This window comes from Lithobates pipiens, unplaced genomic scaffold, assembly GCF_037356315.1.
Source record: "Lithobates pipiens isolate NorthernLeopardFrog02 unplaced genomic scaffold, aLitPip1_a1.2 Scaffold_8, whole genome shotgun sequence".
NCBI classification, from domain to species: Eukaryota; Metazoa; Chordata; class Amphibia; order Anura; family Ranidae; genus Lithobates; species Lithobates pipiens.
In genome coordinates, this window is record NW_027507903.1 from 458,716,638 (window position 1) to 458,739,650 (window position 23,013).

The following is a 23,013-nucleotide window of genomic DNA, read 5'->3' on the forward strand; positions in this document are numbered from 1 at the left end:
AATAAAAGACAAACAAAATGTTGTTTCCATTTTATTATCATTCACCAGTGGACCTATAACATACAATACAATGAAAAGAATATAATCTTGAGTCCCCCTATATACCTACAATATTCAGAAACATGAGCATGGCTTAGAACTTTTCAAATATTTACTTGTTGTTGATAAGCAGTAAGAAAGGAAGTCCTTTAAACTAAACAAGAAAAAAAAAAATTGTTTTATATATATTATTTTATTTATTTACCGTAGGCCCCTTTCACAAGGGGCAGGTCTGCACAGCGAGCTCCGTTGATCTTCACTGAGCCAGCGAATGACAGGTCCATCTCTGCTCACTGAGCGCAGAGGGGCCTGTCAGAGCCCTGCTGATTTCTATGGGGAAAGCAGACAAAAACAGACAGCGCGTATCACCGTGCGTCTGTCTTGAACGGATCAGATGGCAGACGGGTGTCAGCGAACACATTGCCGCTGACATCCGCCTGCCCATAGGAGTCAAAGGGTGGCCGCTAGGATCCGCTTAAAAAAAAAAATAAGAAAAAAAAAAATACGAGCGGGATTATCGTGTGAAAGGGGCCTAAATGACCAAGTACCATTACCAGTGTTAAATGATTTGTCGAAACCTTCTGCTACTTTTGCTGGACTGGTTTTTAAAAGTAAAAAAATAAAATAAAAAAATAGTAAGTCTTTAATTTAGCCTATAGTTGCACAACATTCATCTTCAAACAGCAAATCCAGCGACCCTGCTAGTCATCTTCCATTCCTAGAGCATTTTGACCACACTAAGCATAGAAGTAGATCCATACTGGCATGAGCAGTTTGCATTTCTCAGCCTCTAATCCGAGTAATAGGACACCATGCCTACACATGGCATGCTTGTAGGCCGACACCAACATGCCCTAAACTGCTTAATTGACAAGAGCTTCTGGTAGGAGTCCAACCATCAATACACCAGCTTTGGAACATAGAATAGGAGAATTTAAGATGAGGAATGTACTGTATTGACAAAATGTGCATTAATGCTTGTTGTGTCAAGAGTTAACATGTGCTGCTCTGAGAACGCACATACGTTGTATGAGTTGCGGACATATGTTCAATTTGCATTGCTAGGGTTTGTAGTAGACCTACTTTAAAACCCATGTCAGCTCCCATATTTAGCTTAACCACTTAAAGGGGAGGTCCACCCTAAAGTGGACCTTCCGCTCATCGGAACCCTGCCCCCCTCCGGCGCCACAATTGGCACCTTTCAGGGGGGAGGGGGGTGCAGGTACCTGTACAGTACAGGTATCTGCACCCACTTCCGGGATAGCTCTCTGCGGAAAGGGGCGTAGATTACGCCCCTTTCCGAAAGTCCCCCGCTGCCTGCTGGGAAACACACAGTTCCCAGAGGCAGCGGGTCCATCCTTATTGCGCAGCGCGACTCGCGCATGCACAGTAGGGAACCGGGAAATGAAGCCGAAAGGCTCCACTTCCTGATTCCCATACCCAAGATGGCGGCGGCAGCACCCGTGAGACGATCGAGAGATCGGCTTCGGGTGCCGACATCGCGGGCGCGCTGGACAGGTAAGTGTCACTATTTTAAAAGTCAGCAGCTGCAGTATTTGTAGCTGCTGGCTTTAAAAAAAAAAAAAAAAAAAAAAAAAAAAAAAAACGCGGACTCCCGCTTTAAGGATCGCCTCACGCCAACATACGTCGGCATAATGGCAACGACTGGGCACAAGCACTTACCTGTACGTTGCTTTTTAAGTGCCCAGCCGTGGGTCGGGAGTGCGCTGCTGGCAGAACCCTCCTGACCCGGTCTTGTGCTCCGTGACCACGGGACCAGTGGACCCGATCGCCGCTGGTGTCCCGCGATCGGGTCACAGAGCTGAAGAACGAGGAGAGGTCTAAACGCTGCCATTACTAGTAAAAAAAAATTTAAAAATAAAATATATATTAATAAAAATGCAATAGAACTATCCCCTATTTTGTAAACGCTATAACTTTTGAGCAAACCAATCAATAAATCGCTAATTGTGATTTGTTTTTTACCAAAAATATGTAGAAGAATACGTATCGGCCTAAACAGGAAAAAAAATGAATGTTTTTTTATATATTTTTGGGGATATTTATTATAGCAAAAAAGTAAAAAATATTGCATTTTTTTCAAAATTGTCGCTCTATTTTTGTTTATAGCGCAAAAAATAAAAACCGCAGAGGTAATCAAATAAATCAAAAGGAAGCCAATTTTGTTTGGGAGCCACGTTGCACGACCGCGCAATTGTCAAAGCGACGCAGTGCCGGATCACAAAAAGGGGCCTGGTCCTTTGGCTTAAGTGGTTAACAGGTTAATTTTTAAGATCAAAAAAAAAAAAAAAAAAAAAAAAAAAACAGTTTTACACACATTTATTTAGATTTAAAAATTCTAAATAAGGCAAACATTTTAAAGCAGTTGTATTGCCAGCTTGGTCATTTTTTTACTACAGCTAAGCCTATAAATAAAAACGTACCTTTAGGTAAAATGAATGTCACCCTTCATACAACCGCTGATGTCAGCAGCGCATGTGCGCTGAAAGTCCAGTGGCTCATGACAAAACTGAGGACTCCCACGTGCATGAGGGACGCTATCACAGATCTGGTACATTCCTAATAGCCAAAAAACAACTCTTGTACACATTTGTGGTCATCACTTCAGGTATACATCACACTATGGGCCATGTTTGTAGGTCTGAAAACTCTCATACTGCCAGTGAGTGAAGCCATTATATTGATAGATGAAAAGATGAAAAAATGACTGTATAAAGCCCAGTATGACCAAAAAAGGTCTGCCTGCCGATTGGCTCCTGATCAGTGCTCTTTGCCAATGCCTGAGAGCACTGCCCGAAGTGTTTTGGTGGGGGCTGGGCAGTCCCCCCGTCAAAATAGCAGCTTAGCACGGAAGAGCACTATACTAACATTGCACAGTTAGTACAGCGGCTCCTGAGCAGTCTGTTTTTTTTTTTTTTGTTGGGTTGAAAAAAAATAAAAATAAAAATAAAAAAAAAGTCAACATGCTGACACTATTGCAATGATATTTACAGTATATGTATGTGTAACCTGCCACGCTAGTTTCTCTTTAAATCGACTTCCTCCAAGGTAACAGAATGACCTAGATTACAGTAAAATACATGGGCCAATCAACCATTTAATACAGCCATGAGAATCAAGCTAGTGTAAGGAAACACTGGCCATACTCCAGATGCTTTTTTTTTGTTTCTGAATTTGTATGTTGAAAGGAAATGTTTAGTTGATTTTATATATATATATATATATATATATATATATATATATATATATATATATATATATATATATATATATATATATATATATATATATATATATATTTTTTTTTTATTATGGGTCTTGATCAAGTGCATTGGGTTAAGCCTGTGCTTTTAGGAAGTCAGGATCTTAGTGTGCATTCACACACAAGAATATATTCCTTGGGATTTTTAATCCCCCCCAAATTTTTTATTTTTTTTGCCCATACAAAAAGGTGCATCTATTAAATAACGATACTGATTAAATAACTCACCTTTATTTATATGTATTACAAATGTGATGCTTGTCCCCTTCAATATTCCCAATTTGCACTAAAACATTGCTGCAGTCTTGTGTTCCACTGGTCAAAGGCATGGAGAAAAATCTATTTCTGTCAGCTGTTGCAACACAATTCTTCTTTACAGCATCAACTGACTCAAAACATGTCCCTTTATACACCAATTTAACTTTTGGGAATTCATTAATTCTCATGTCACTCGCTGAATCTTTTGTGCCACTCAAACACATGCGCATGAGACAGGCCGTCATTTGCATAAGCTGTAGTAAGCATTTGAAAACATCCTGTTGGCGTTTTGTGCAATTTTAATAAAAGTTTCAAATTGATACTTTGTTCAACTTTTAAACTTAGAATTTTTTCAGCACACTACAGAAAACACAACCAAACTAAATGGAGACTCACAATCCACTGAATGTCAGAGTGTTGCAGTTTGTCAAGCAGGTTCAAACGTGTTCAAGGTCACCACGCATGCAGTTATAACGGGTTCTGACTGCTTTGTTTACTATGTGGGATCACAGTCTCGTTATTTAATAGACACACCTCGTGCATCCATATTTCTGGGCTGAGGAAGAGAGCAGTTCCATAGGAAGAGCCATTTGCTGATCGGATGATGTTTTTTAAGCATGGTCATTCGACAGAAGCTGGTCGTAAGACTGGCTTCTGAAGGACAAGGAGCTGTATACATGGGCTGAAAGTCAGCCAGGTTCTGCCAAAACCGTCTGTTTCCACCCTATGTGTACCCAGCCTTAGTGTATTCAAACAGAGTATGATCCACGTATTCCAAAATTAGACCACATGAGCAAAAGAAATGGTGGCTTTCCCTACAACATATGCGCCAACTTCTCTATTTTGACTTATTTTTCTATTTGATATATATATTACACAGAAGAAAAAAAAAAAGCCTTTTATAAAATAATTTAATGTCTCTTTAAGCATTTTTTCCCATTCCCTCCATCTTGTGTTTATGCAGAGAAAAAGGCCAAGATCTGAAATCTGACAGGTGATATTTACACAGACAACACACTCTGCTAGGTGTCATTACTAACATTGTGTCTGCGTCCAGCCATGATCACTGCAAGTAATTGCTGGCTGTGCGAAACAGTCAGACTAGCTATGACCACCATAAGCAGGCACTGTGTGGGCTGAGTGTCTGCAGCTATTCACACACGCCTGTCATTTCAGATGCAGAAAATCTGGATTCCTGCCACTGGAAATGGCAGAGTGTGCCATGCAGTCAGCTGCAGGAACAGGATTAGCTAATGCGTAGCCAGTTCTGCCGACTGAAATAGTTTAAGGCTCCATTCACACTTGGGCGTTTGTCCCAGATTCCAAAATTGCAGCAAAACATGGGACACGTTTGCTATGCCATTGCTTCTAGTGGCGCGATCAACTGTGCAGCTGTCGCCCAAAAAAAAAAACCCTGCTCCTTTTTTGACAAGCTTCACGTGTTGCGATTTTGCCACGATTGCAGCGCGATTTATTGTGTGACAAGATTACACAATTGGGGTGGCCGTAGAAGTAGCGCCATGGCAAACGTGCCCCACGTTTTTCCGCGATGACGGAATGCCCAAGTGTGAATGCAGCCTTGGGCAGTTGTGAAAAAAAAAATAGGCTGCAACGTAAACAATGTCTTCAGAATAGATGCGTTTGTTTATTTTTTTTTATTAACAAAATGGACATAAATGAACAGATGAGAAATCCAAATATTTGGTGTGACCCTTTGCCTTCAAAACAGCATCAGTTCTTCTAGGCACAGTTTTTGAAGGAACTCGGCAGGTAGGTTGTTATAAACATCTTGGAGAACTTACCACAGATCTTCTGTGGATGTAGGCTGCCTCAATTCATGTGCTATATTCTCTAACAGACTCCGTCTTGGTCAGGGCTGTGTGGGGCCAAACCATCGCTTCCAGGACTTTTACACTGAATATATTGTAGTTCCTAATGACATTGGCTATACGTTTGTAGTTGTTCTGTTGCAGAATAAATTTGGGGCCAATCACATGCCTCCCGAATGGAATGATGGATAAGTATGTATCTGCCTGTATTTCTCAGCATTGAGGACACCATTGATTCTGACCAAATCTCCAACTCAGTTTGCAGGAATGCAGCCCCAAACTTGCAAGGAACCTCTTGCCAGGCTTCACTGTTGTGTGCAGACACTCATTGTACTGTTCTCAAGCCTGGAGAATAAACTGCCTTCTGCTACAGCTAAATATTTCACATTTTGACTAATCAGTCTAGAGCACCTACTGCCATTTTTCTGCACCCCAGTTCCTATATTTTTGTACATATTTGAGTCGCTTAGCCATGTTTCCACAATCTTTACATGGAGGCCAGATTTCTCCAGACAGTAGATGGGTATACTTGGGTACCACTGGTTTCCACCAGTTCTGGGCTGGTGGCACTGCTGGCTCATCTTTCAATGCCGAAGGGGAAGCAAGCATGTGTCGTCTTTCATCTGCTGCATTAAGTTTCCTTGGCTGACCACTGCATCTACATTCTTCAACGTTGCCCATTTCTTTGTGCTTATACATATACTTGACATCTTTGCCTGGGAAGAGACCTTGCTAATGCCATACAACTACCTTGCATCTTGTTGTTGTGCCCAGTCTTGCCATGGTGTATGACTTATGATATTAAACGGTCTTCCACGACCTCACCTTAGTAGCAGACGTTGGCTGTTCCTTACCCAGTTTTAAGCCTCCTACACAGCTGTTTCAAGTAATGACTCTTTAAACCTACATGAAATTGATGAGCATTAGCACCTGCTTGATATAATTGGTCAATCATACACCTGACACTAATCCTACCAAATTCCTAACTTTGTGCAAGTGTACAAGTGTAGGAACCGATGTTGGTTTGAAGCCAAATGGGCAGTCACACCAAATATTGACTTGATTTAGATTTTTCTAGTGCTCACTCACTTCTCACAATCTTGCTAAATGTGTGTCTTGGCAACAGAAGCACTAGTGTTAGGTGCAATCAAAATACATTTTACATAGTATTTAAAGGATTCAGAGATACAGAGCACTGGCTTAACATTAGAATAAAACATTTCATACAAATGGATTTAAAACAAGAAGTTTAAACAAGCATACAGACTTAGTATACTATGAATTAATGTATCCAGGACTTTTTGAAAAAGAACATGCATAAATCCATAGTACACAACACAAGAGGCCTGACAAAATCAAAACACAAACAGCTGTTCACTGATGACTATGCAGCAGATTTCACTATTCACCAGAGGTCGACTAATATGGGTTTTTCTCTGCCCCATATTAAGACCACTTTCACACTGATGCGCTTTTCAGGCGCTTTCACGCTAAAAACATGGCCTAAAAAGCTCACAAAAATGTATTTCCATTAAAATCAATAAATGCTCTCACACTGGGCCAGTGTGCTGGCAGAGCTGTGAAAAACTCCCCTCTCCATTGAAATGAATAGAAAGTTCTTCAAAAGCGCTCAGTGTTTTTACTGGTAGTTTAGAAGCACCTCCGTGTGAAAGTGGCCTTAGAAATTGGGCCGGCCGATGGCCGATACATGATGCTGATTTTTGTGGCTGATATTTTAAGCCGGTCTCTTTTTTTTTGGCACGTGGCACTGGTTGCCACTGATAGGTTTCACACTGAATGATTTCGGAGGTGGACGGGGCCTTGCAGCTATTAAACACCAGCCAATGATTGGGCTGCTTAAGAAAGTGGGCAGGGCTACATACATGTAGCGGCCGCCCAGATCCCATCCCATTGGTTGGTGATGGATGTCTGGGTCCCGCCCACCCCGACATCACACTGAATTCTGACAGCTCCTCTCTCTCTCTCTGCATTCAGTTGAAAATCAGTTTCACAGACTGAGTACAGAGCTGCTCAATGTGTGAAACCATCAGTGGAGTGTGGGGAAGGAAGGCCGATGCTGATTTCTTCAAAAAAGGCCAAATATCGGCCAGCCTCTACTATTCACAACAAAGGCTTGTCTTCTAAACAGAGGTTAAGTATACAAACCCAACTCTGGGTTGAAATTACCCCTCACAATAGCCAATGAAATGTGCCATTGTGTTTACATGCAAACAATGGACATGCTGATTGAGCAGTGTGACAGATAAGTACACTAGCATGTAGGAAAAAGGAAAGAAAAGAAAAAAAGAAGCCTAAAGAGGAAGGGGTGTGGTTTACAGATGACAGGGCAGGTCCTAAACAGGAAGGGGTGGGCCATATTTAAAATTACGGGGTGCACAAGTTTAGTCAGTGGCGTGACACGCTTCTTTGCCTCAATTGAACCGGTACCGAAAGGGATATCGATTGGAGTTCGCGATCGGCCGACGCTTGCCCATTAGATGATATGCCCTGTGTCCTCTTACGTTTGTAAGTGTATTTCTTTTTATATTTGCTTTTATTAAATGATTTTACACTATTTGGAGTATCTTTTTCTTCCTATGGTGGACCTTTTTGATTTTCCATTGGAACATATTTGAGTCTCGCTCCAAAAAGTGTTTTCCCTGTTTTGGATGGTTCAAGACTGGCGTATTCCCTGACCTGGTTTACGATAGAATGCTCCTCTTGGATGGCTCAAGACTGACCTATTTTCTGACCTGATTTGTGATAAAGCGCTCCTTACTGGGGCATCTGGTAAGGGGCTAGTGCTATCTGTTTGGTTGAGGTGCACCATGTTTTGTTTCACGTCAATAAGAGGTTTCAGATTGGACCAATTCCTTTGGACACGGGGTGTTTTTTCAGCTGAATTCACAAGGACTTCATAATATTGCCATACTCATTTTTATTTTATTATATTTTTGTTGGATTTATTTTCACTTGTTTTTCTGTACACTTGGCACATATAGACCCAGTATTGTATGTCTATATTTCTGGGTTCACACTAAACGGGTGTTAATGCATATGTTTATTTTGTAGGTAATGTCATTTGTTATATTTAGCTATTAGATTTGTTTTTTTGAATCTCAAGTCAGAATAAGCACTCTTTCATTGAGGGGTGGTTTTATATCCTAATAGAAATATTAGGGATCGCGCAGTTCTTTCTTTTTTTCCCTTTTCTACACGTATATAACATTTTTGGTATGTACTAGAATTGCTGCATCAAAAAGTCTTTTTCGGTTATACACTGTAGCGCAGATTTCCTCTCCCTTTTTTCTTTTACAAGTTTAGTCAGGCCTAGAGCAGCACAAAACCTAAATACACAACTGCTGCTGACGTGTGTGTGTGTGTTTTATGAGAAGATCAATAGAGTTCGCTAAAGACCTTAAGCTGGGTATACATGCAGAGGTTTTTTGTTCAGTGGGCTGAACAAAAAAAAAAAAAAATTATATATATATATATATATATATATATATATATATATATATATATATAATAATAAAAATAAAAAAAACAAAAAAATAAAAACACACCAACACACAAACCAAACCTCAGATTCCTATAGCCACACAAGCCATGTGCAGGCATCCCTCATGCTGTGATATAGTAGTCCGACAGCAGGGACAGGGATTCTAGGCCACTCCAAATGGCACATTTTCTGATTAGGGCCATTGTCGGGCTGCATCACCCAACTTCTACTAAACTTCAGCAGGCAGACAGGCACCCTGACGACATTATCCTGTAGGATATTTTGGTAAACTTGGGAATTTATTTTCCCCCAATGATGGCAAGTGGTCCAGGCCCTGAGACAGAGAAGCAAGACCAAATCATGATTTTCCCTCCAGCATACTTCACTGCTGGTATGATGTTTTGATTTTGGTAAGCTGAGCCCTTGTTGTGCTATCATACATAGTGCTAAGTAAGTATTCTTACTGATCAATTCAACTTTTGTTTCATTATTCCATAAATCATTTTCCCATTAGCATTGCGGTTTGCAAAGGTGCTCTCTTGCAAACTTCAGGTGGGCAGAAGCCATGGACACCCTGCCTGTTCAAGGACTTCCATACAGTAAAAACTCATGAACAGGGATGTTGCCAGTTCCAGTGAGGCCGCGTACACACGCGGGGACTGTTCGCTCAACTTTGTCCGCTGAACAGTGTTTCGGCGGACAGTCCGCTCGTGTGTGGGCTTTCAGCGGACAGTTTCAGCGGACAGTCTGCTGAACAAAGTTTTTCGGAAATTCCGAAAAACTGTCCGCTGAAACTTTGTTTCAGCGAACAGTCCCCTCGTGTGTAGGCTTGTTCGTCAAACTAAGTTCCGCGCATGCTCAGAAAGGATTTACACGCCGAAGTTTGCATTGCAGTGTATAGGACGTCGTTTTCTAGTCCCGTCGTACGTGCCGTTCACGTCATCGCGCACGGTTTCAGCGGACTGTTCGTTCGTCGTGTGTGGGCAAGTCCGTCCATGCTAATTTTGAGCGGAATGTCCGCTGAAACTGTTTGACGGACAAAGTTGGGCGAACAGTCCCCGCGTGTGTACGCGGCCTGAGGTCTTCAAGCCTTTAGCTGGTACTAATGAGTTCTTTACCTCACTGAGGATTCTGCGTTGTGCATCCCCTTCTAGAAGAGTAGCCACAGTACTAAAAACTGGTTCAATTTATAGACAATTTGTCTTAACGGTTCACTAACTAAACACTTGGGGATTGCTTTTGTATCCCTTTCCAGCCCTATGCAGATCAACTACTCTTGAGCTTGTGTCTTCAGAGTTCATTTTTGTAAGGTCATGGTTCACATCAGCTGATGCTTCTTATGAACAGCAATCTTAGAATGTTTGAGTGCGTCTTATCAAAACAGCTCTAAACCACACCTTCAAACTAATTTCATCTGTTTGATGTGCAAACTACTAATTATCTTTTAAAGCCGTGGTCATCGACCCTGTCTTCAGGGCCCACTAACAGGCCAGGTTTTACGTATTACCTTGGGGAGATGCAGACTAGAATACTGCAATCACTGAGCAGCAAATTATATCAACTGTGATGTCTTTCATTTATGTTGCAAACCCAGCCTGTTAATGGGCCCTGAGAACAGAGGGTTGATGACCACTGTTTTAAAGGATATAGTCTATAGAGTTTACTTTTTCCTCCAGCACTAAATGTTTAATTAAGAGTTCAATTAAAAACAAGAGAAAATTGTCACTGACTCAGGAGGGGCTGTGTTGTGTCAGTGTCACTGTGAGAGTCAATTTCATGAGTGTGCGCCCATCCATTCTAATTTCTTGCCCACCTGTCCGTGAGCTACTTACTATATGGAAAACATAATAAAAAGATTTGCTTTAATGTCTACCTTAAATCACATTGCTAAATCGCATATTGTACTTGTTTATAGCCCAAATGCTGAAATTTGCCAATTTTTCCAAAAACAAATTTCGTAACTTTTGGAAATGTCAGTCAAAAACTTGGCTGACATTTCCAAAAGTCACTGACAAAAAAATACACAGTAAGCATTAGCACCCATACACCATACTTTCAACCCCCTATGAAATATTTAAGTCATATTCTGTTTGCCATGCAATTAAATTTCAATTTATCTCTATTTTAATAAAGCCAGCAATAAGCAATAAGTTAGTTAGCCTCAGTTATCAGTCTTAAAGGAGAACTGTTTCAGGCAAATCAGATTAAAGTTTGCATTCAACTGTTTAGTGCAGGTATGAAGATGATTCGTTGTTTCATATAATTCTTCACCACATCATTTTATAAATATGCAGCATGTGTTTATTATGGAGTCAATACATACTGTATGTGCCTTAACTGAAGTCAACAGCAAAGGATGTACAAAATGTTGATGGTCAACAGCACTAGCACATAGCATTGCTTACCTGGCCTCCAAATTGTATATGACCTTGGCCAAAAAGCTTCCAAACGAGTTAGAAAAACAGACACTACTAGACGGTTAGCTTTAAAAAAAAAAAAAAAAAAAAAGAAAATTCTGGAGGCCAGGTTTTCAATGCCCAGCTCCACCAGTTTTTGTACTCTCCAGTTTTAGTAAATCGACCCATGTGTGTTCTCCTGGCAGTCCTGGATGGACTTGTGTCTTTTTTCAACCTGACTAACTATGTAACTATGTAACTATGTAGCTGGGCATAGAAACCAATCAGCTGCAGGGAAAAAAAAAATAAACACACACACACAAAACTATACATTAGTGCACTTGATTACAAGAAATAAAACAAATATCACAACTTTTAGAATAGGCCAGTCTGAATTGACTGAACTCTATGAAACTTAAAAAAAAAAAAAAAAAAAAAAAAACCCTGCAAACCTAAGACCTTGACACAAATTCAGTATGCAAGTAGCTCTTGTCGTCTGACAATGTGAGCAAAGATAAGCCTAAAAGGTGGCAAAGTTCACTGGTTAAACACAACATTATACTACAACTTCAAATGGCATTGTCGAAACGGTGGATATTACACAGTGAATAGCCTTGAATCACAGCAAGTTAGCATTTACGTTTATATAATCATGCTTTACATCCAACACTGAAACATTTATATCAGGTCCCCACTACACTGAAACTTACTACCCAATATATCACCAGGTAAGCATTTACCCTGGAAGGTAGCATTAAGTTATCATTTGTTTTCCTGTTATACCCATAAACAATATTAGTGTCAAACTATACAAACCACAGGGAGAAGGGTTACCCCCATGATTGTCCCCTTTAAGTGCATGACTAATATCTCAGATAGCTGAAGCTGCAGTAGTAACTGGCAGATGTACTTGTAACAATTGCTAAAAGATTCTGTTTTCCATTGCACATAGCTTGTTGTATTTTCAGACTTTTTGCATCAAAGAGCAGGCATACAAAACATGTTACACCCTTTTACATAACTTAGAATGGCTCTTCCTACATGTCACATTCTCCAGCTGTAGGGGAGGAGAAAAGTGTTGCTGCAATCCTTCTTGCTTTAATATTTATTCAATGCTAACTGCATCTGCTTACTACTGTGCCAGATATGTAAAATTATGCCCAGGTTTCAGATGCTAAAGATACTTGGCTGCTGCTGTTTTTTCTAGGAGGTGGATCTTTGCCAAGGCTGGTTGCTATAATAAGGGCTATGATCCAGAGCAAGGCATCAGTGCTGGGATGACTAAGCAAACATTTGGAGAATCCATTGGTTTAGTAACAGCAACAGCGCCACAAAGCACACACCTAGATACAACTGGCAAGGAAGAGTTTTTACACCATAAAGTCAGTGCTTCTTACAACATGTAGCCAATTATTTCAATGGACTATATAGGTCAAGTTTTTTTTTCTTAAGCCATCTCTACTGCTTATTATAAACTACAATATATAAATACTAAAATACTTCTAAAATGCAAACATTAATAAAGATGTGGCTTGGTATTAGATGTAACTTTGTTACAGAAACAAAACAGGCCACCTCTCATATAAAAAAGGTAGCAACACCATTTCTTCCAAAAAAGATACTTTGGGGTAGGCAACCTTTGAGCACAGCGTGCCAAAAAATATTTTCAAAGAAATTGAGCGTGCTGTTTTCGTAACAAAAAAAAATGGCAACTTCACACTCTCAATCAATAAAAAGATTTTTTTTTTTATAAAGTAAATGCGGTAAACTACTTTAGTAGTGAGAAATTAACATTCTGCACTCTCACGCCTCAGATCAGCCCCAATTCCTGCAACTCCACACCTCAGATCACTGTAGCCCATTGCTCATCTGCCCCACCACTGAACCACGATCTTCTCATCTGTCCTAACACTGAACTTATCTGTTCATCTGGTCCACAAATGTACCTCCTACACATCTTTCCCACCTCTGTTCCCCCTGCTCATCTGTCCCACCAACGTAGCTCCTTTCTCCTCTGCCCCAACACTGAACCCCCCTGCTCATCTTTCCTACCACTGTAACCCCCTTCTCATCTGGACCAACACTGAACCCCCCCCCCCCCGCTCATCTGCCCCATCACTGTACCGCCCTGTTTTTCTGTCCCACTGGTAACCCCCTTCTCATCCCTCCCACCACTGTACCTCCTGCACATCTGCCCCACCACTGTACCTCCTTGCTCTTATGTCCCCACCACTGCAATCCCCCTGCTCACCTGCCCCATCAATGTACCTCCCTGCACACCTGCTCCACCACCGTATCCCATGCTCTTCTGTCTCAATACCAAATCACCTACTCGTCTGTCACACCACTGTAACCCGTTTTCTCATCTGCCCCACCAATGTACAGTGCCTTGAAAAAGTATTCACCCACCTTGGCTTTTTACCTATTTTGTTAGTTACATTACAGCCTTTAGTTCAATGTTTTTTAATCTGAATTGTATGTGATGGATCAGAACACAATAGCCTAAGTTGGTGAAGTAAAATTAGAATACATACATAAAGCTATTTTTCAGAAATAAAAAAAAATAAAAAATGATAATTGGCATGTGTGTATGTGTTCACCCCCTTTGTTATAAAGCCCATAAAAAGCTCTGGTGCAACCAATTACCTTCAGAAGTCACATACTTAGTTAAATTATGTCCACCTGTGTGCAATCTAAGTGTCACATGATGTCATTACATATATACACACACCTTTTTGAAAGGCCCCAGAGGCTGCAACACCTAAGCAAGAGGCACCGCTAACCAAACACTGTCATGAACACCAAGAAACTCTCCAAACAAGTAAGGGACAATGTTGAGAATTACAAGGCAGGGTTAGGTTCTAAAAAAAATTAAATCTCCAAATCATTGATGATCCCTAGGAGCACCATCAAATCTATCATAACCAAATGGAAAGAAAATGGCACATCAGCAAACCTGCCAAGAGACAGCCGCACACCAAAACTCACAGATCGGGCAAGGAGGGCATTAATCAGAGAGGCAGCACAGAGACCTAAAAGGTACCCCTGGAGGGGCTGCAGAGTTCCACAGCGGAGACTGGAGTATCTGTACATAGGCTGACAATAAGCCATATGCACCATAGAGTTAAGCTTTATAGCAGACTGGCCAGAAGAAAGCCATTACTTTCAGCAAAAAAACAAAACAAAATGGCATGTTTTGAGTTTGCGAAAAAGGAATGTGGGAAACTCCCAAAATGTATGGAGGAAGGTGCTCTGGTCTGATGAGCCTAAAATTGAACTTTTTGGCCATGAAAGAAAATTCTATGTCTGGCGTAAACCCAACACATCACCCAAACACCATCCCCAAAACATGGCGGTGGCAGCATCATGCTGTGGGGGTGTTTTTCACCAGTCAGAACAGGGAAACTGGTCAGAGTTGAGGGAAAGATGGATGGTGCTAAATACAGGGATATTCTTCAGCAAAACCTGTACCACTCTGATTTGAGGCTAGGCCGGAGGTTCACCTTCCAGCAGGACAATGACCCCAAACACACTGCTAAAGCTACACTTGAGTGGTTTAAGGGGAAACATGTAAATGTGTTGGAATGGACTAGTCAAAGCCCAGACCTCAATCCAATACAAAATCTGTGGTCAGACTTAAAGTTTGCTGTTCACAGGAGCACACCATCCAACTTGAAGGCGCTGGACCAGTTTTGCAAGGAGGAATGGGCAAAAATCCCAGTGGTAAGATGCAGCAAGCTCATAGAGACTTATCCAAAGTGACTTGGAGCTGCATAGCTGCAAAAGGTGGCTGTACAAAGTACTGACTTTAGGGGGTTGAATAGTTCTACACATTGACTTTTTCTATTATTTTGTCCTATTTGTTGCTTGCTTCACAATAAAAAAAAAATAATCTTCAAAGTTGTGGGCATGTTCTGTAAATTAAATGATGCAAATCCTCAAACAATCCATTGCAAGGTGCTGTACCTCCTGCACATCTGTGTTACCTCTGTTCCCCCTAACCCACCACTGTAACCCCCTGCTCATCTGCCTCATCAATACACCTTTCACATCTGCCTAACTGCTCTACCCCTGCTTTTCTGCCCAAACAATGAACCTCCCTGCTCATCTGGCTCAACACTGAACCCCCTACCCCTGTTCTATAACCTTCACAGATTATAAAGGCTAACCAAATATTTTTAAAATGTGTGCAATTTATGCATCCCAATCCCAACAATATTCTTGGGATTTGACTGTGCTCTTAACTCTCACATCTGAACATGGAGCTACATCTTTTGAGTTCCAGCACAAGAACAAAACTGACACTTGCAGAATTACCCAACCAATGTGTGTTTACAGTAGTGTATAAATGGTAGCATCCCATAGCAGCCAATCAACTGAGTAAAGTTAGACCCATGAATGATGCTGGGACTGATGTTTGGTTATTGGACACTTGCATTTTACTTTAGTGAACAGACCACAAGTTCTATAACACATCCTAACTTTTTTGTGTTAGTGGCCATTTGGGAACCTCAAAGAAATTGCAAGAACCACCATTATTCAAAGAATCTTTATTTTTTATCATTTTAAATTGCAGTTTTACTAGAGCAGTCTTTTTACCCCAGAGGAGCCCCGAAAATATTTTTAAGACCCCAAGAAAGCCCAAGCTCAAACCAATCATTTTACTAGGGGTCATTGAGGAAAAATGCCCCTTACACTGGTAAATCGGTAGGAGGAATGCAACCCTTGCTGACAACTAAAAATAAATTAGGTCAGGCTGCTGGTTTTGCTAGTATTAGCCCTGAACTATGAATACACAATCAGATGAAAGGTCAATCTTTCACAGCTCAAGGACCAACCTCTGGAGAAACCCTAGCTAGTTTAGAGACAGAAAAGTCATTGTAAGTACATTTAGTAATAGAAAAATAAGCCATTATGAATTCATGACTTTTAATCTGTGCCAAGCCAGGAATCTGAAGACCACCAATGTTCACTGACCTGTGGTTCATGAACAGTCTTCGAAAACTGGCTGCAACTTTAATAGGAAATCTGTTAAGAATGGTAAAGCCCAGCAAGACTTAGGCCTCATGTACACTGCTTCTGTTAAAAACGGACATTTAGGAACAGTTGGGCATTTTTTTCAACTGCTCCTGAACTCTCTCCTCTGTTATCTTACCAGTTACGTACACTGGGTCGTTTACAGTCGTTTCTAGGCAGTTGAGTTTAGAGGCTTTTTTTGGAACGCAAAAAAAATGGGTTCAGGAGCGGAGTTTAGAGGCATTTCAAGCGTCAAGCGCTTCTAAAACACGGTAACGCGTGTTTAGTTTACAGGCGTCTTTAATTTTTGGCTTTTTTTTAACGCTTCAAAAAGCAAAGAGCAGCTAAATGTGCCATGTAAACGCTGGAAATCTGACGTTTTAAACGTGGGTTACCATCTCTCAAGATAATTTGTTCAGGAGAGGCTGTAAAAACATCCCATATACATGAAGCCTTAATTCCCAGCTCTCTGCCAGATTAAAACGGTGCCCTGCCATAAGTGCAAGGACCACCGGAGGCTGACTTGTGGTCGAGCAACACAGTCCTGGAAAACTGGCCCAAACATTAATTAGAAATCTGTGAGCATGGCCAATGTCCAGCAAGTCATAATTACCCCCTCTATCTTCACTGGACTCTAGTTGCTACAAGTTATTGCAGCATGCACTAATTCGTTAGTCTTCATAACTTTCAACCTGTGCTCAGTTGGGAGTCTGGGGACCACCAAAGGTCTGTGACCGGTGGTTAAGAAACCTTGCACTTAAAAAATAAAAAATGGGACGAATAAGTTAAAAATCAGTAAGGACAGTCAGTGTCCAGTAAGCCAGCTCTTTATTTACTGGAGCCTGGTTGCAATGAGTTATTGCAGTATGCGCCTCAAGTCTTTCCCCCGTATTTTATCAGATAACCTTGTCTGCATCGAACCGTCATTGACTACCCCTGTCCTAAAGAGAACCCATGAAGACACAAATATAGGGGCCACAACAGTTGTCACCATCATCTTGGCTAGACCAAAGAAACTCTTGTCCTGGAACAGGCACACAACCAAAGTTTCAGAAGTCTGACCTCCCATTGGACTTACATTTCCCACATTGGTGGCTCAGTACAGCCAAGGTGGCGAGGACAACCCCAAGGGCTACCCTTTTTTGAAAACCAGGTCAACGATGGAAATGCCCGTGGTTCTAGCTGTATGGGTCCTCCTAAAAGTTCATGGGGAAGGGAAGGAGGATGTTCCGCTTACCTCCACCTGTTGATCCCCACATTGGACGATCCAGCAAACCAGGGATCCAAAATATAGACACATCGGACGGTGTCGGATCCTTGGATACACTCCCTCAAGGCTGGGTTGTCATGGAGTCGCAGCCCCTTCCTGAACCAGTGGACAGTATTCACCCCCATTTTTTTTTTTGCTTTTCTTTTTTTAAATGTTGCCCAAAGCAATGGCAGCAAGAAGGGAGCACTAGAATAAAAGAACCCCCCTTGATATATCAGATGATAAAGTCAAGTCCAGAACAAGCTCATAGTGTACAGCCTGAGGAACTTGGGTGGTTTACAGCAATAGCTGGTGATGGAGCTTTATCCTCTGCGGTCCTGTGGAGAGGGGCAGCACGATGGAGGCTCAATGCGGTGTTTAGAGAAAAGCTGTGGTCTCCCTAGCATGGTGTTCACAGAGACAGAGGCGCTCCAGGGCTCAGAGGGTCCACCACTGAAATCACCACCGTCACCAGCTGCCTCAGCCAAGTGCGTACCTCTTGCACCAGCACACCGTGTCACACGTCACCTAAGCCCCACCCTCATCCCACGATTGGCTGTGCAGGCATCACGTGGGACTGCAGCCCTCACGTTTCTCTAGTGTGTTCTCCAGTTCTCCCCCTCCCCTTTGCGGGGGCGACCCAGCGGGCGAGACCTCGGTGACGCCCGTCGCTCACTTTTTAGTACTCCGTCTGCGTCCTAACTACTCTTTCACGGTTCGGTGAATGCAAAAATCACTCTGCTGTTTAATTTCACTCAGTCTGTTCTGGCCGGTGACGTAGGGGCGGCCGAGGGGGGCGGAGCTGGGCGGGCCCTGGGATTGGGCCGTGCTAGGCAGGTTCCCGGATGAGCACGTGGATGAGGGCGGCTGGCGCCGAGCGCGCGCACAGCGGGAAGACTTGCCGGCGGGAGAGGGCGGTTGAATATATAAGGAAAGGAAGGTGGGGGGGGAGCTTGACGGCGGCGTATGGAGGGTGCAGAGGAATAATCTTTGTGCCAGACGGACCGCGGTAATCCAAATCCTCTTCTCCCCCAGCTTGTTGCTATAAGTAGCTGGCAGGCTGCTGGTTATGTAACCCTAATACTGGACACACCTGCCCCAGATCTGCTCTGAATAACATAACCTGGAGGGGGTGACTGGACATCTACCAAAGGGAGCCAATTGGAAGAGAGATCTTGTAGGGGGTAGTCTGGAGGATACAGCCCTATGTGTTGTACTCAGGGCTGGTGCGAGGATTTCTGATACCCTAGGTGAAACCTCATTTTGCCCTGCTTATGTATACCCCATTTTATAGATTGCTACCATTATGGGGGGTGGAGTCAATGAGCCTGGATGTGATGGGGGGACATCGATATGGTGCCCCTGATTGATGTGTGCTCTAGGTTGGTGCCTACCTTGTCTATACGTAGTGCCAACCATGTACAGCAGATATGTACATAGATATCAGTGCCACCTATCAGTGGGAACCCCTCATGATGGGCAAAGTAGGTGTACAGACATTGGAACTCAGCACAGGGATGGTGGGAACCCCTCATAATGGGCACAGCGGGTGTACAGACCTTGGCACAGGCATGGTGGGAACCCCTCATAATGAGCAGAGTGGTTGTACAGAACTCAGCACAGGGATAGTGGGAACCCCTCATAATGGGCACAGTGGGTGTACAGACCCTGGAGCTCAGCATAGGGATGGTGGTAACCCCTCATAATGGGCACAGTGGGTGTACAGACCTGGGGACTCAGCACAGGGATGGTGGGAACCCCTCTTAATGGGCACAGCGGGTGTACAGACACAGGAACTTGGCACAGGGATGGTGGGAACTCCTCTCAATGGGCACAGGGGGGGGCGGCAGCATTTACTAGAACTGATTGGCCGTATTTTCTTCATGCAGCTGCTGATGGAAGGGAGAGGAGAAGCCAGTTTTCATATGCTGCAAGTGGAGGAAAATGCAGCCCAGTTCTACTAAAGGCTGCACTAGTATCAGCAGTAGCTAGGAGAATCCATAGGCACTAGTAGTTGGGCAGCAGCCTGATTGTAGGCAATGTTTTCAATGAGTGGTTACCTGCAGACGAAAGAAACATAATGAGAGCCAACACACTTCCAACCTCCCATGCTGTAACCTGTGCAATGTGACCAGGAGTGGAACATTCCAGGGAGCTCGGGGCTATCGGAGGAAGAGCTGAACTGAATGCTGATATATCATCCTGTCCTGGAAGTTGCAGAAAGCCGAAGGGACAGTTTACTGTACCATGTAATGGATGGGCTGAGCGTGTACAGAGCAGTCAGTGGGGTGGAGGTGCTGCAATGTAAAGGTTTGGGGGGGTCGGTGTGTGATTGGGTGGCATTTACTACAAGCACCAGACCCTGTATTTTCCTCCACTGGTGTCTCCCTTTACACAGGATCCGTGCCCCCCCCCCAGCTAGGACTTTGTGTGTCAGTGCCCAGGAGGCATGTTGGGAGCTGGGCGGAGGACACTCCCAGGCTTGTCTGTGCATTGTTCATTGGAGGGGAGCGCAGATCACTCTGTTTTGCAGAGCAGCTCCACCAAAAATATTCTGCTTTCCCTAGTGACTGAGCCCTGCCGTCTCTGCACTCCCCCCTGTGCTTGTCTGTTCTGTTATACTGACACCCGGCTCTACAAACAAGGTGTGTCATCTCCACACCAGAGAGCTGTGTATGCACAGCAGCCTCAGTTGCGCCCTAGGTGGCTGCCTAGTGGTAGCATTGGCCCTGGCTGTACTCCCATTCATTCTTAGCCAATGTTTACATACAGTGTCTATAAAAAAAAAAAAATCTACACACCCCTGTTAAAATGTCAGGTTTCTGTGTTGTAAAAAAAATTGGACAAAGACAAATCGTTTCAGAACCTTTTCCACCTCTAACCACTTAAAGACCGGAAGATTTGCCCCCTAATGACCAGGCCATTTTTTTGCAATACTTTAACTGACAATTGCGTGGTTGTGTGACGTTGTACCCAAACAAAATTGATGTTGTCCTTTTCCCACAAATAGAGCTTTCTTTTGGTGGTATTTGGTATTGGCATTTTGGTGGTATCACCTCTGCGGTTTTTATTTTTTGTTCTATAAACAAAAAAAGCTGACAAATTTTGAAAAAAAACAATATTTATCTTTTTGCTATAGGAAATATCCCCCCAAAAATGTAAAAAAAAAAATAAACGAATTTCTTCATCAGTTTGGGGCAATATGTTCTCTACATATTTTGGTAAGAAATATTGCAATAAGCGTATATTGATTGCGCAAAAGTTATAGCGTCTACAAAATGGGGGATATGGCATTTTTATTATTTTTTGTTTACCAGTTATGGCAGTGATCAGCTATTTGATTTTTTTTTTTTTTTTTTTGGGACTGCAATATTGTGGCAGACGGATTGGACACTTTTCACAATATTTTGGGACTAGTGACATTTACACAGCGATCGGTGCTAAAAAAAAAAATAGCCACTGATTACTGTGTAAATATCACTGGCAGGGAAGGGGTTAACACTAAGGAGCAATCAAGGGGTTAAGAGCCCTTTCACACAGCCAGCGTGGGGGCATTGGCGGTAAAGCGGCGCCAAAACTCGTTTTTGCAGCGTTTTGTTTGGGCGCTAGCGAAGCGATTTTAAATCCTGCTAGCGGTTGAATAAAGAGTTAAAAGCGCCGCTGCCAAGGTGCTTCGGCGCCATTGCCCATTAATTTCAATGGGCAGGGGCGCTTTAGGAGCGATGTATACATCGCTCCTAAAGCATCTCAAAGAGGCTACTTACAGAACTTATTTTGACGTCCTGCCAGCGCAACACCCCAGTGTGAAAGCACTCGGGCTTTCACACTGGGATTGCAGATGTGGGGGCAGTGTACCAATAGAGAATAGCTAGAGATCGCTGTTCCTGATTACTAGGAACAGCAGATCTCTCTCTAGTTCCCCTACAGAACAAGAATGTCTGTCTGTTTACATTGACAGATCCCAGTTCCGTCTCTTAGGAGTCTTTGCGGGTCTCCAGCGGACATAGCTGCCGCCGGCCACACACATTGACCCCCAACGTCACGTAGTGGGCACGCGTGCCCCCTATTCACCTTTAAAGCGGCCACCATACAGCTACTGCGATTCTTGCAGGCGAGCCAGCCTGCCACCGTAAAACGGCGGCTGGTCGGCAAGTAATAGTGACCTATAAACTATACAGCTCAATTGAAAAACAAACTGAAATCTTTTTTGGGGGGGTGGTAAAAATAATGTGGTTGCAAAAATGTGCACACCCTCTTATAACTAGCTGTAGCAGTGTTCAGAAGTAAGCAATCACATTCAAACTTGTGTTAAGGAGTCTGTACGCACCCGCCATCATTTAAGGTGCCTCTGATTAACCCTAAATAAAGTTCAGCTGTTCTAGTAGGTCTTTCCTGACATTTTCTTAGGCCTACAGCAACAGACGTGGTTTGCAGAGATCTTCCAAAGCATCACAGGGATCTTCTTGTTAAAAGGTATCAATCAGGAGAAGGGTACAAAAGAATTTCCAAGAAATTAGATATACTATGGAAGAAAGTCATCAAGTGGAGAAAATATGGCTCAACAGTTACATTACCAAGAACTGGACATTCCTCCAAAATTGATAAAAAAAAGACAAGAAGAAAACTGGTCAGGGAGGCTGCCAAGAGGTCTGCAGCAACATTAAAGGAGCTGCAGGAATTTCTGGTAAGTACTGGTTGTGTGGTACATGTGACAACAATCTCCTATATTCTTCATATGTCTGGGCTATGGGGTAGAGTGGCAACAGAGAAGCCCTTTCTTACAAGGAAAAATGCCCAAGCCCGGATAAACTTTGAAAAAACACATCTGAAGTCTCTCAAAAGCATGTGGTATGGTCTGATAAAACCAAGGTTGATTTTTTTTTTTTTTGTCCATAATTCCAAAAGATATGTTTGATGCAAAAACACTGCACATCACCTAAAGAACACCATACACACAGTGAAGCCTGGTGGTGGCAGCATCATTCTTTGGGGCTGTTTTTCTTTAGCTGGAACAGGGGCCTTAGTCAAGGCAGAGGGAATTATGAACAGTTCTAAATACCAGTCAATATTGGCACAAAACCTTCAGGCTTCTGCTGTAAAGCTGAACATGAAGAGAAACCTCATCTTCCACCATGACAAGAAACCAAAGCATACATCCAAATCAACAAAGGTATTCACCAGAAGAAAATTTAAGTTTTGCAATGGCCCAGCTATATTCCAACCCTGAATCCGATTGAAAATCTGCAGGGTGATCTGAAGAGGGCTGTGCACAGGATTTCTCCCTTGCAATCTGACAGATATGGAGTGTTTCTGCAAAGAAGAGTGGGCAAATATTGCCAAGTCAAGATGTTAAAGACTCATACCCAAAAAAAACCTGAGTGCTGTAAAAAAAAAAAAAATCAAAAGTATTAAGTTAAGGGTGTGCACACTTATACAGCCAT

General features: G+C 42.6%; 1 protein-coding gene across 1 annotated transcript in view; it reads right to left on the minus strand.

The window, feature by feature from the left end:
* CRY1 (cryptochrome circadian regulator 1) overlaps window positions 1-18,417 on the minus strand; it is a 78,999-nt gene extending 60,582 nt beyond the window's left edge. The window contains exon 1 of the mRNA XM_077468480.1: window positions 17,561-18,417. Coding sequence (XP_077324606.1) covers window positions 17,561-17,718 — 158 coding nt within the window. The 5' untranslated portion in view covers window positions 17,719-18,417. The remainder of the gene's footprint in view (window positions 1-17,560) is intronic.
* Window positions 18,418-23,013: the final 4,596 nt, after the last annotated feature.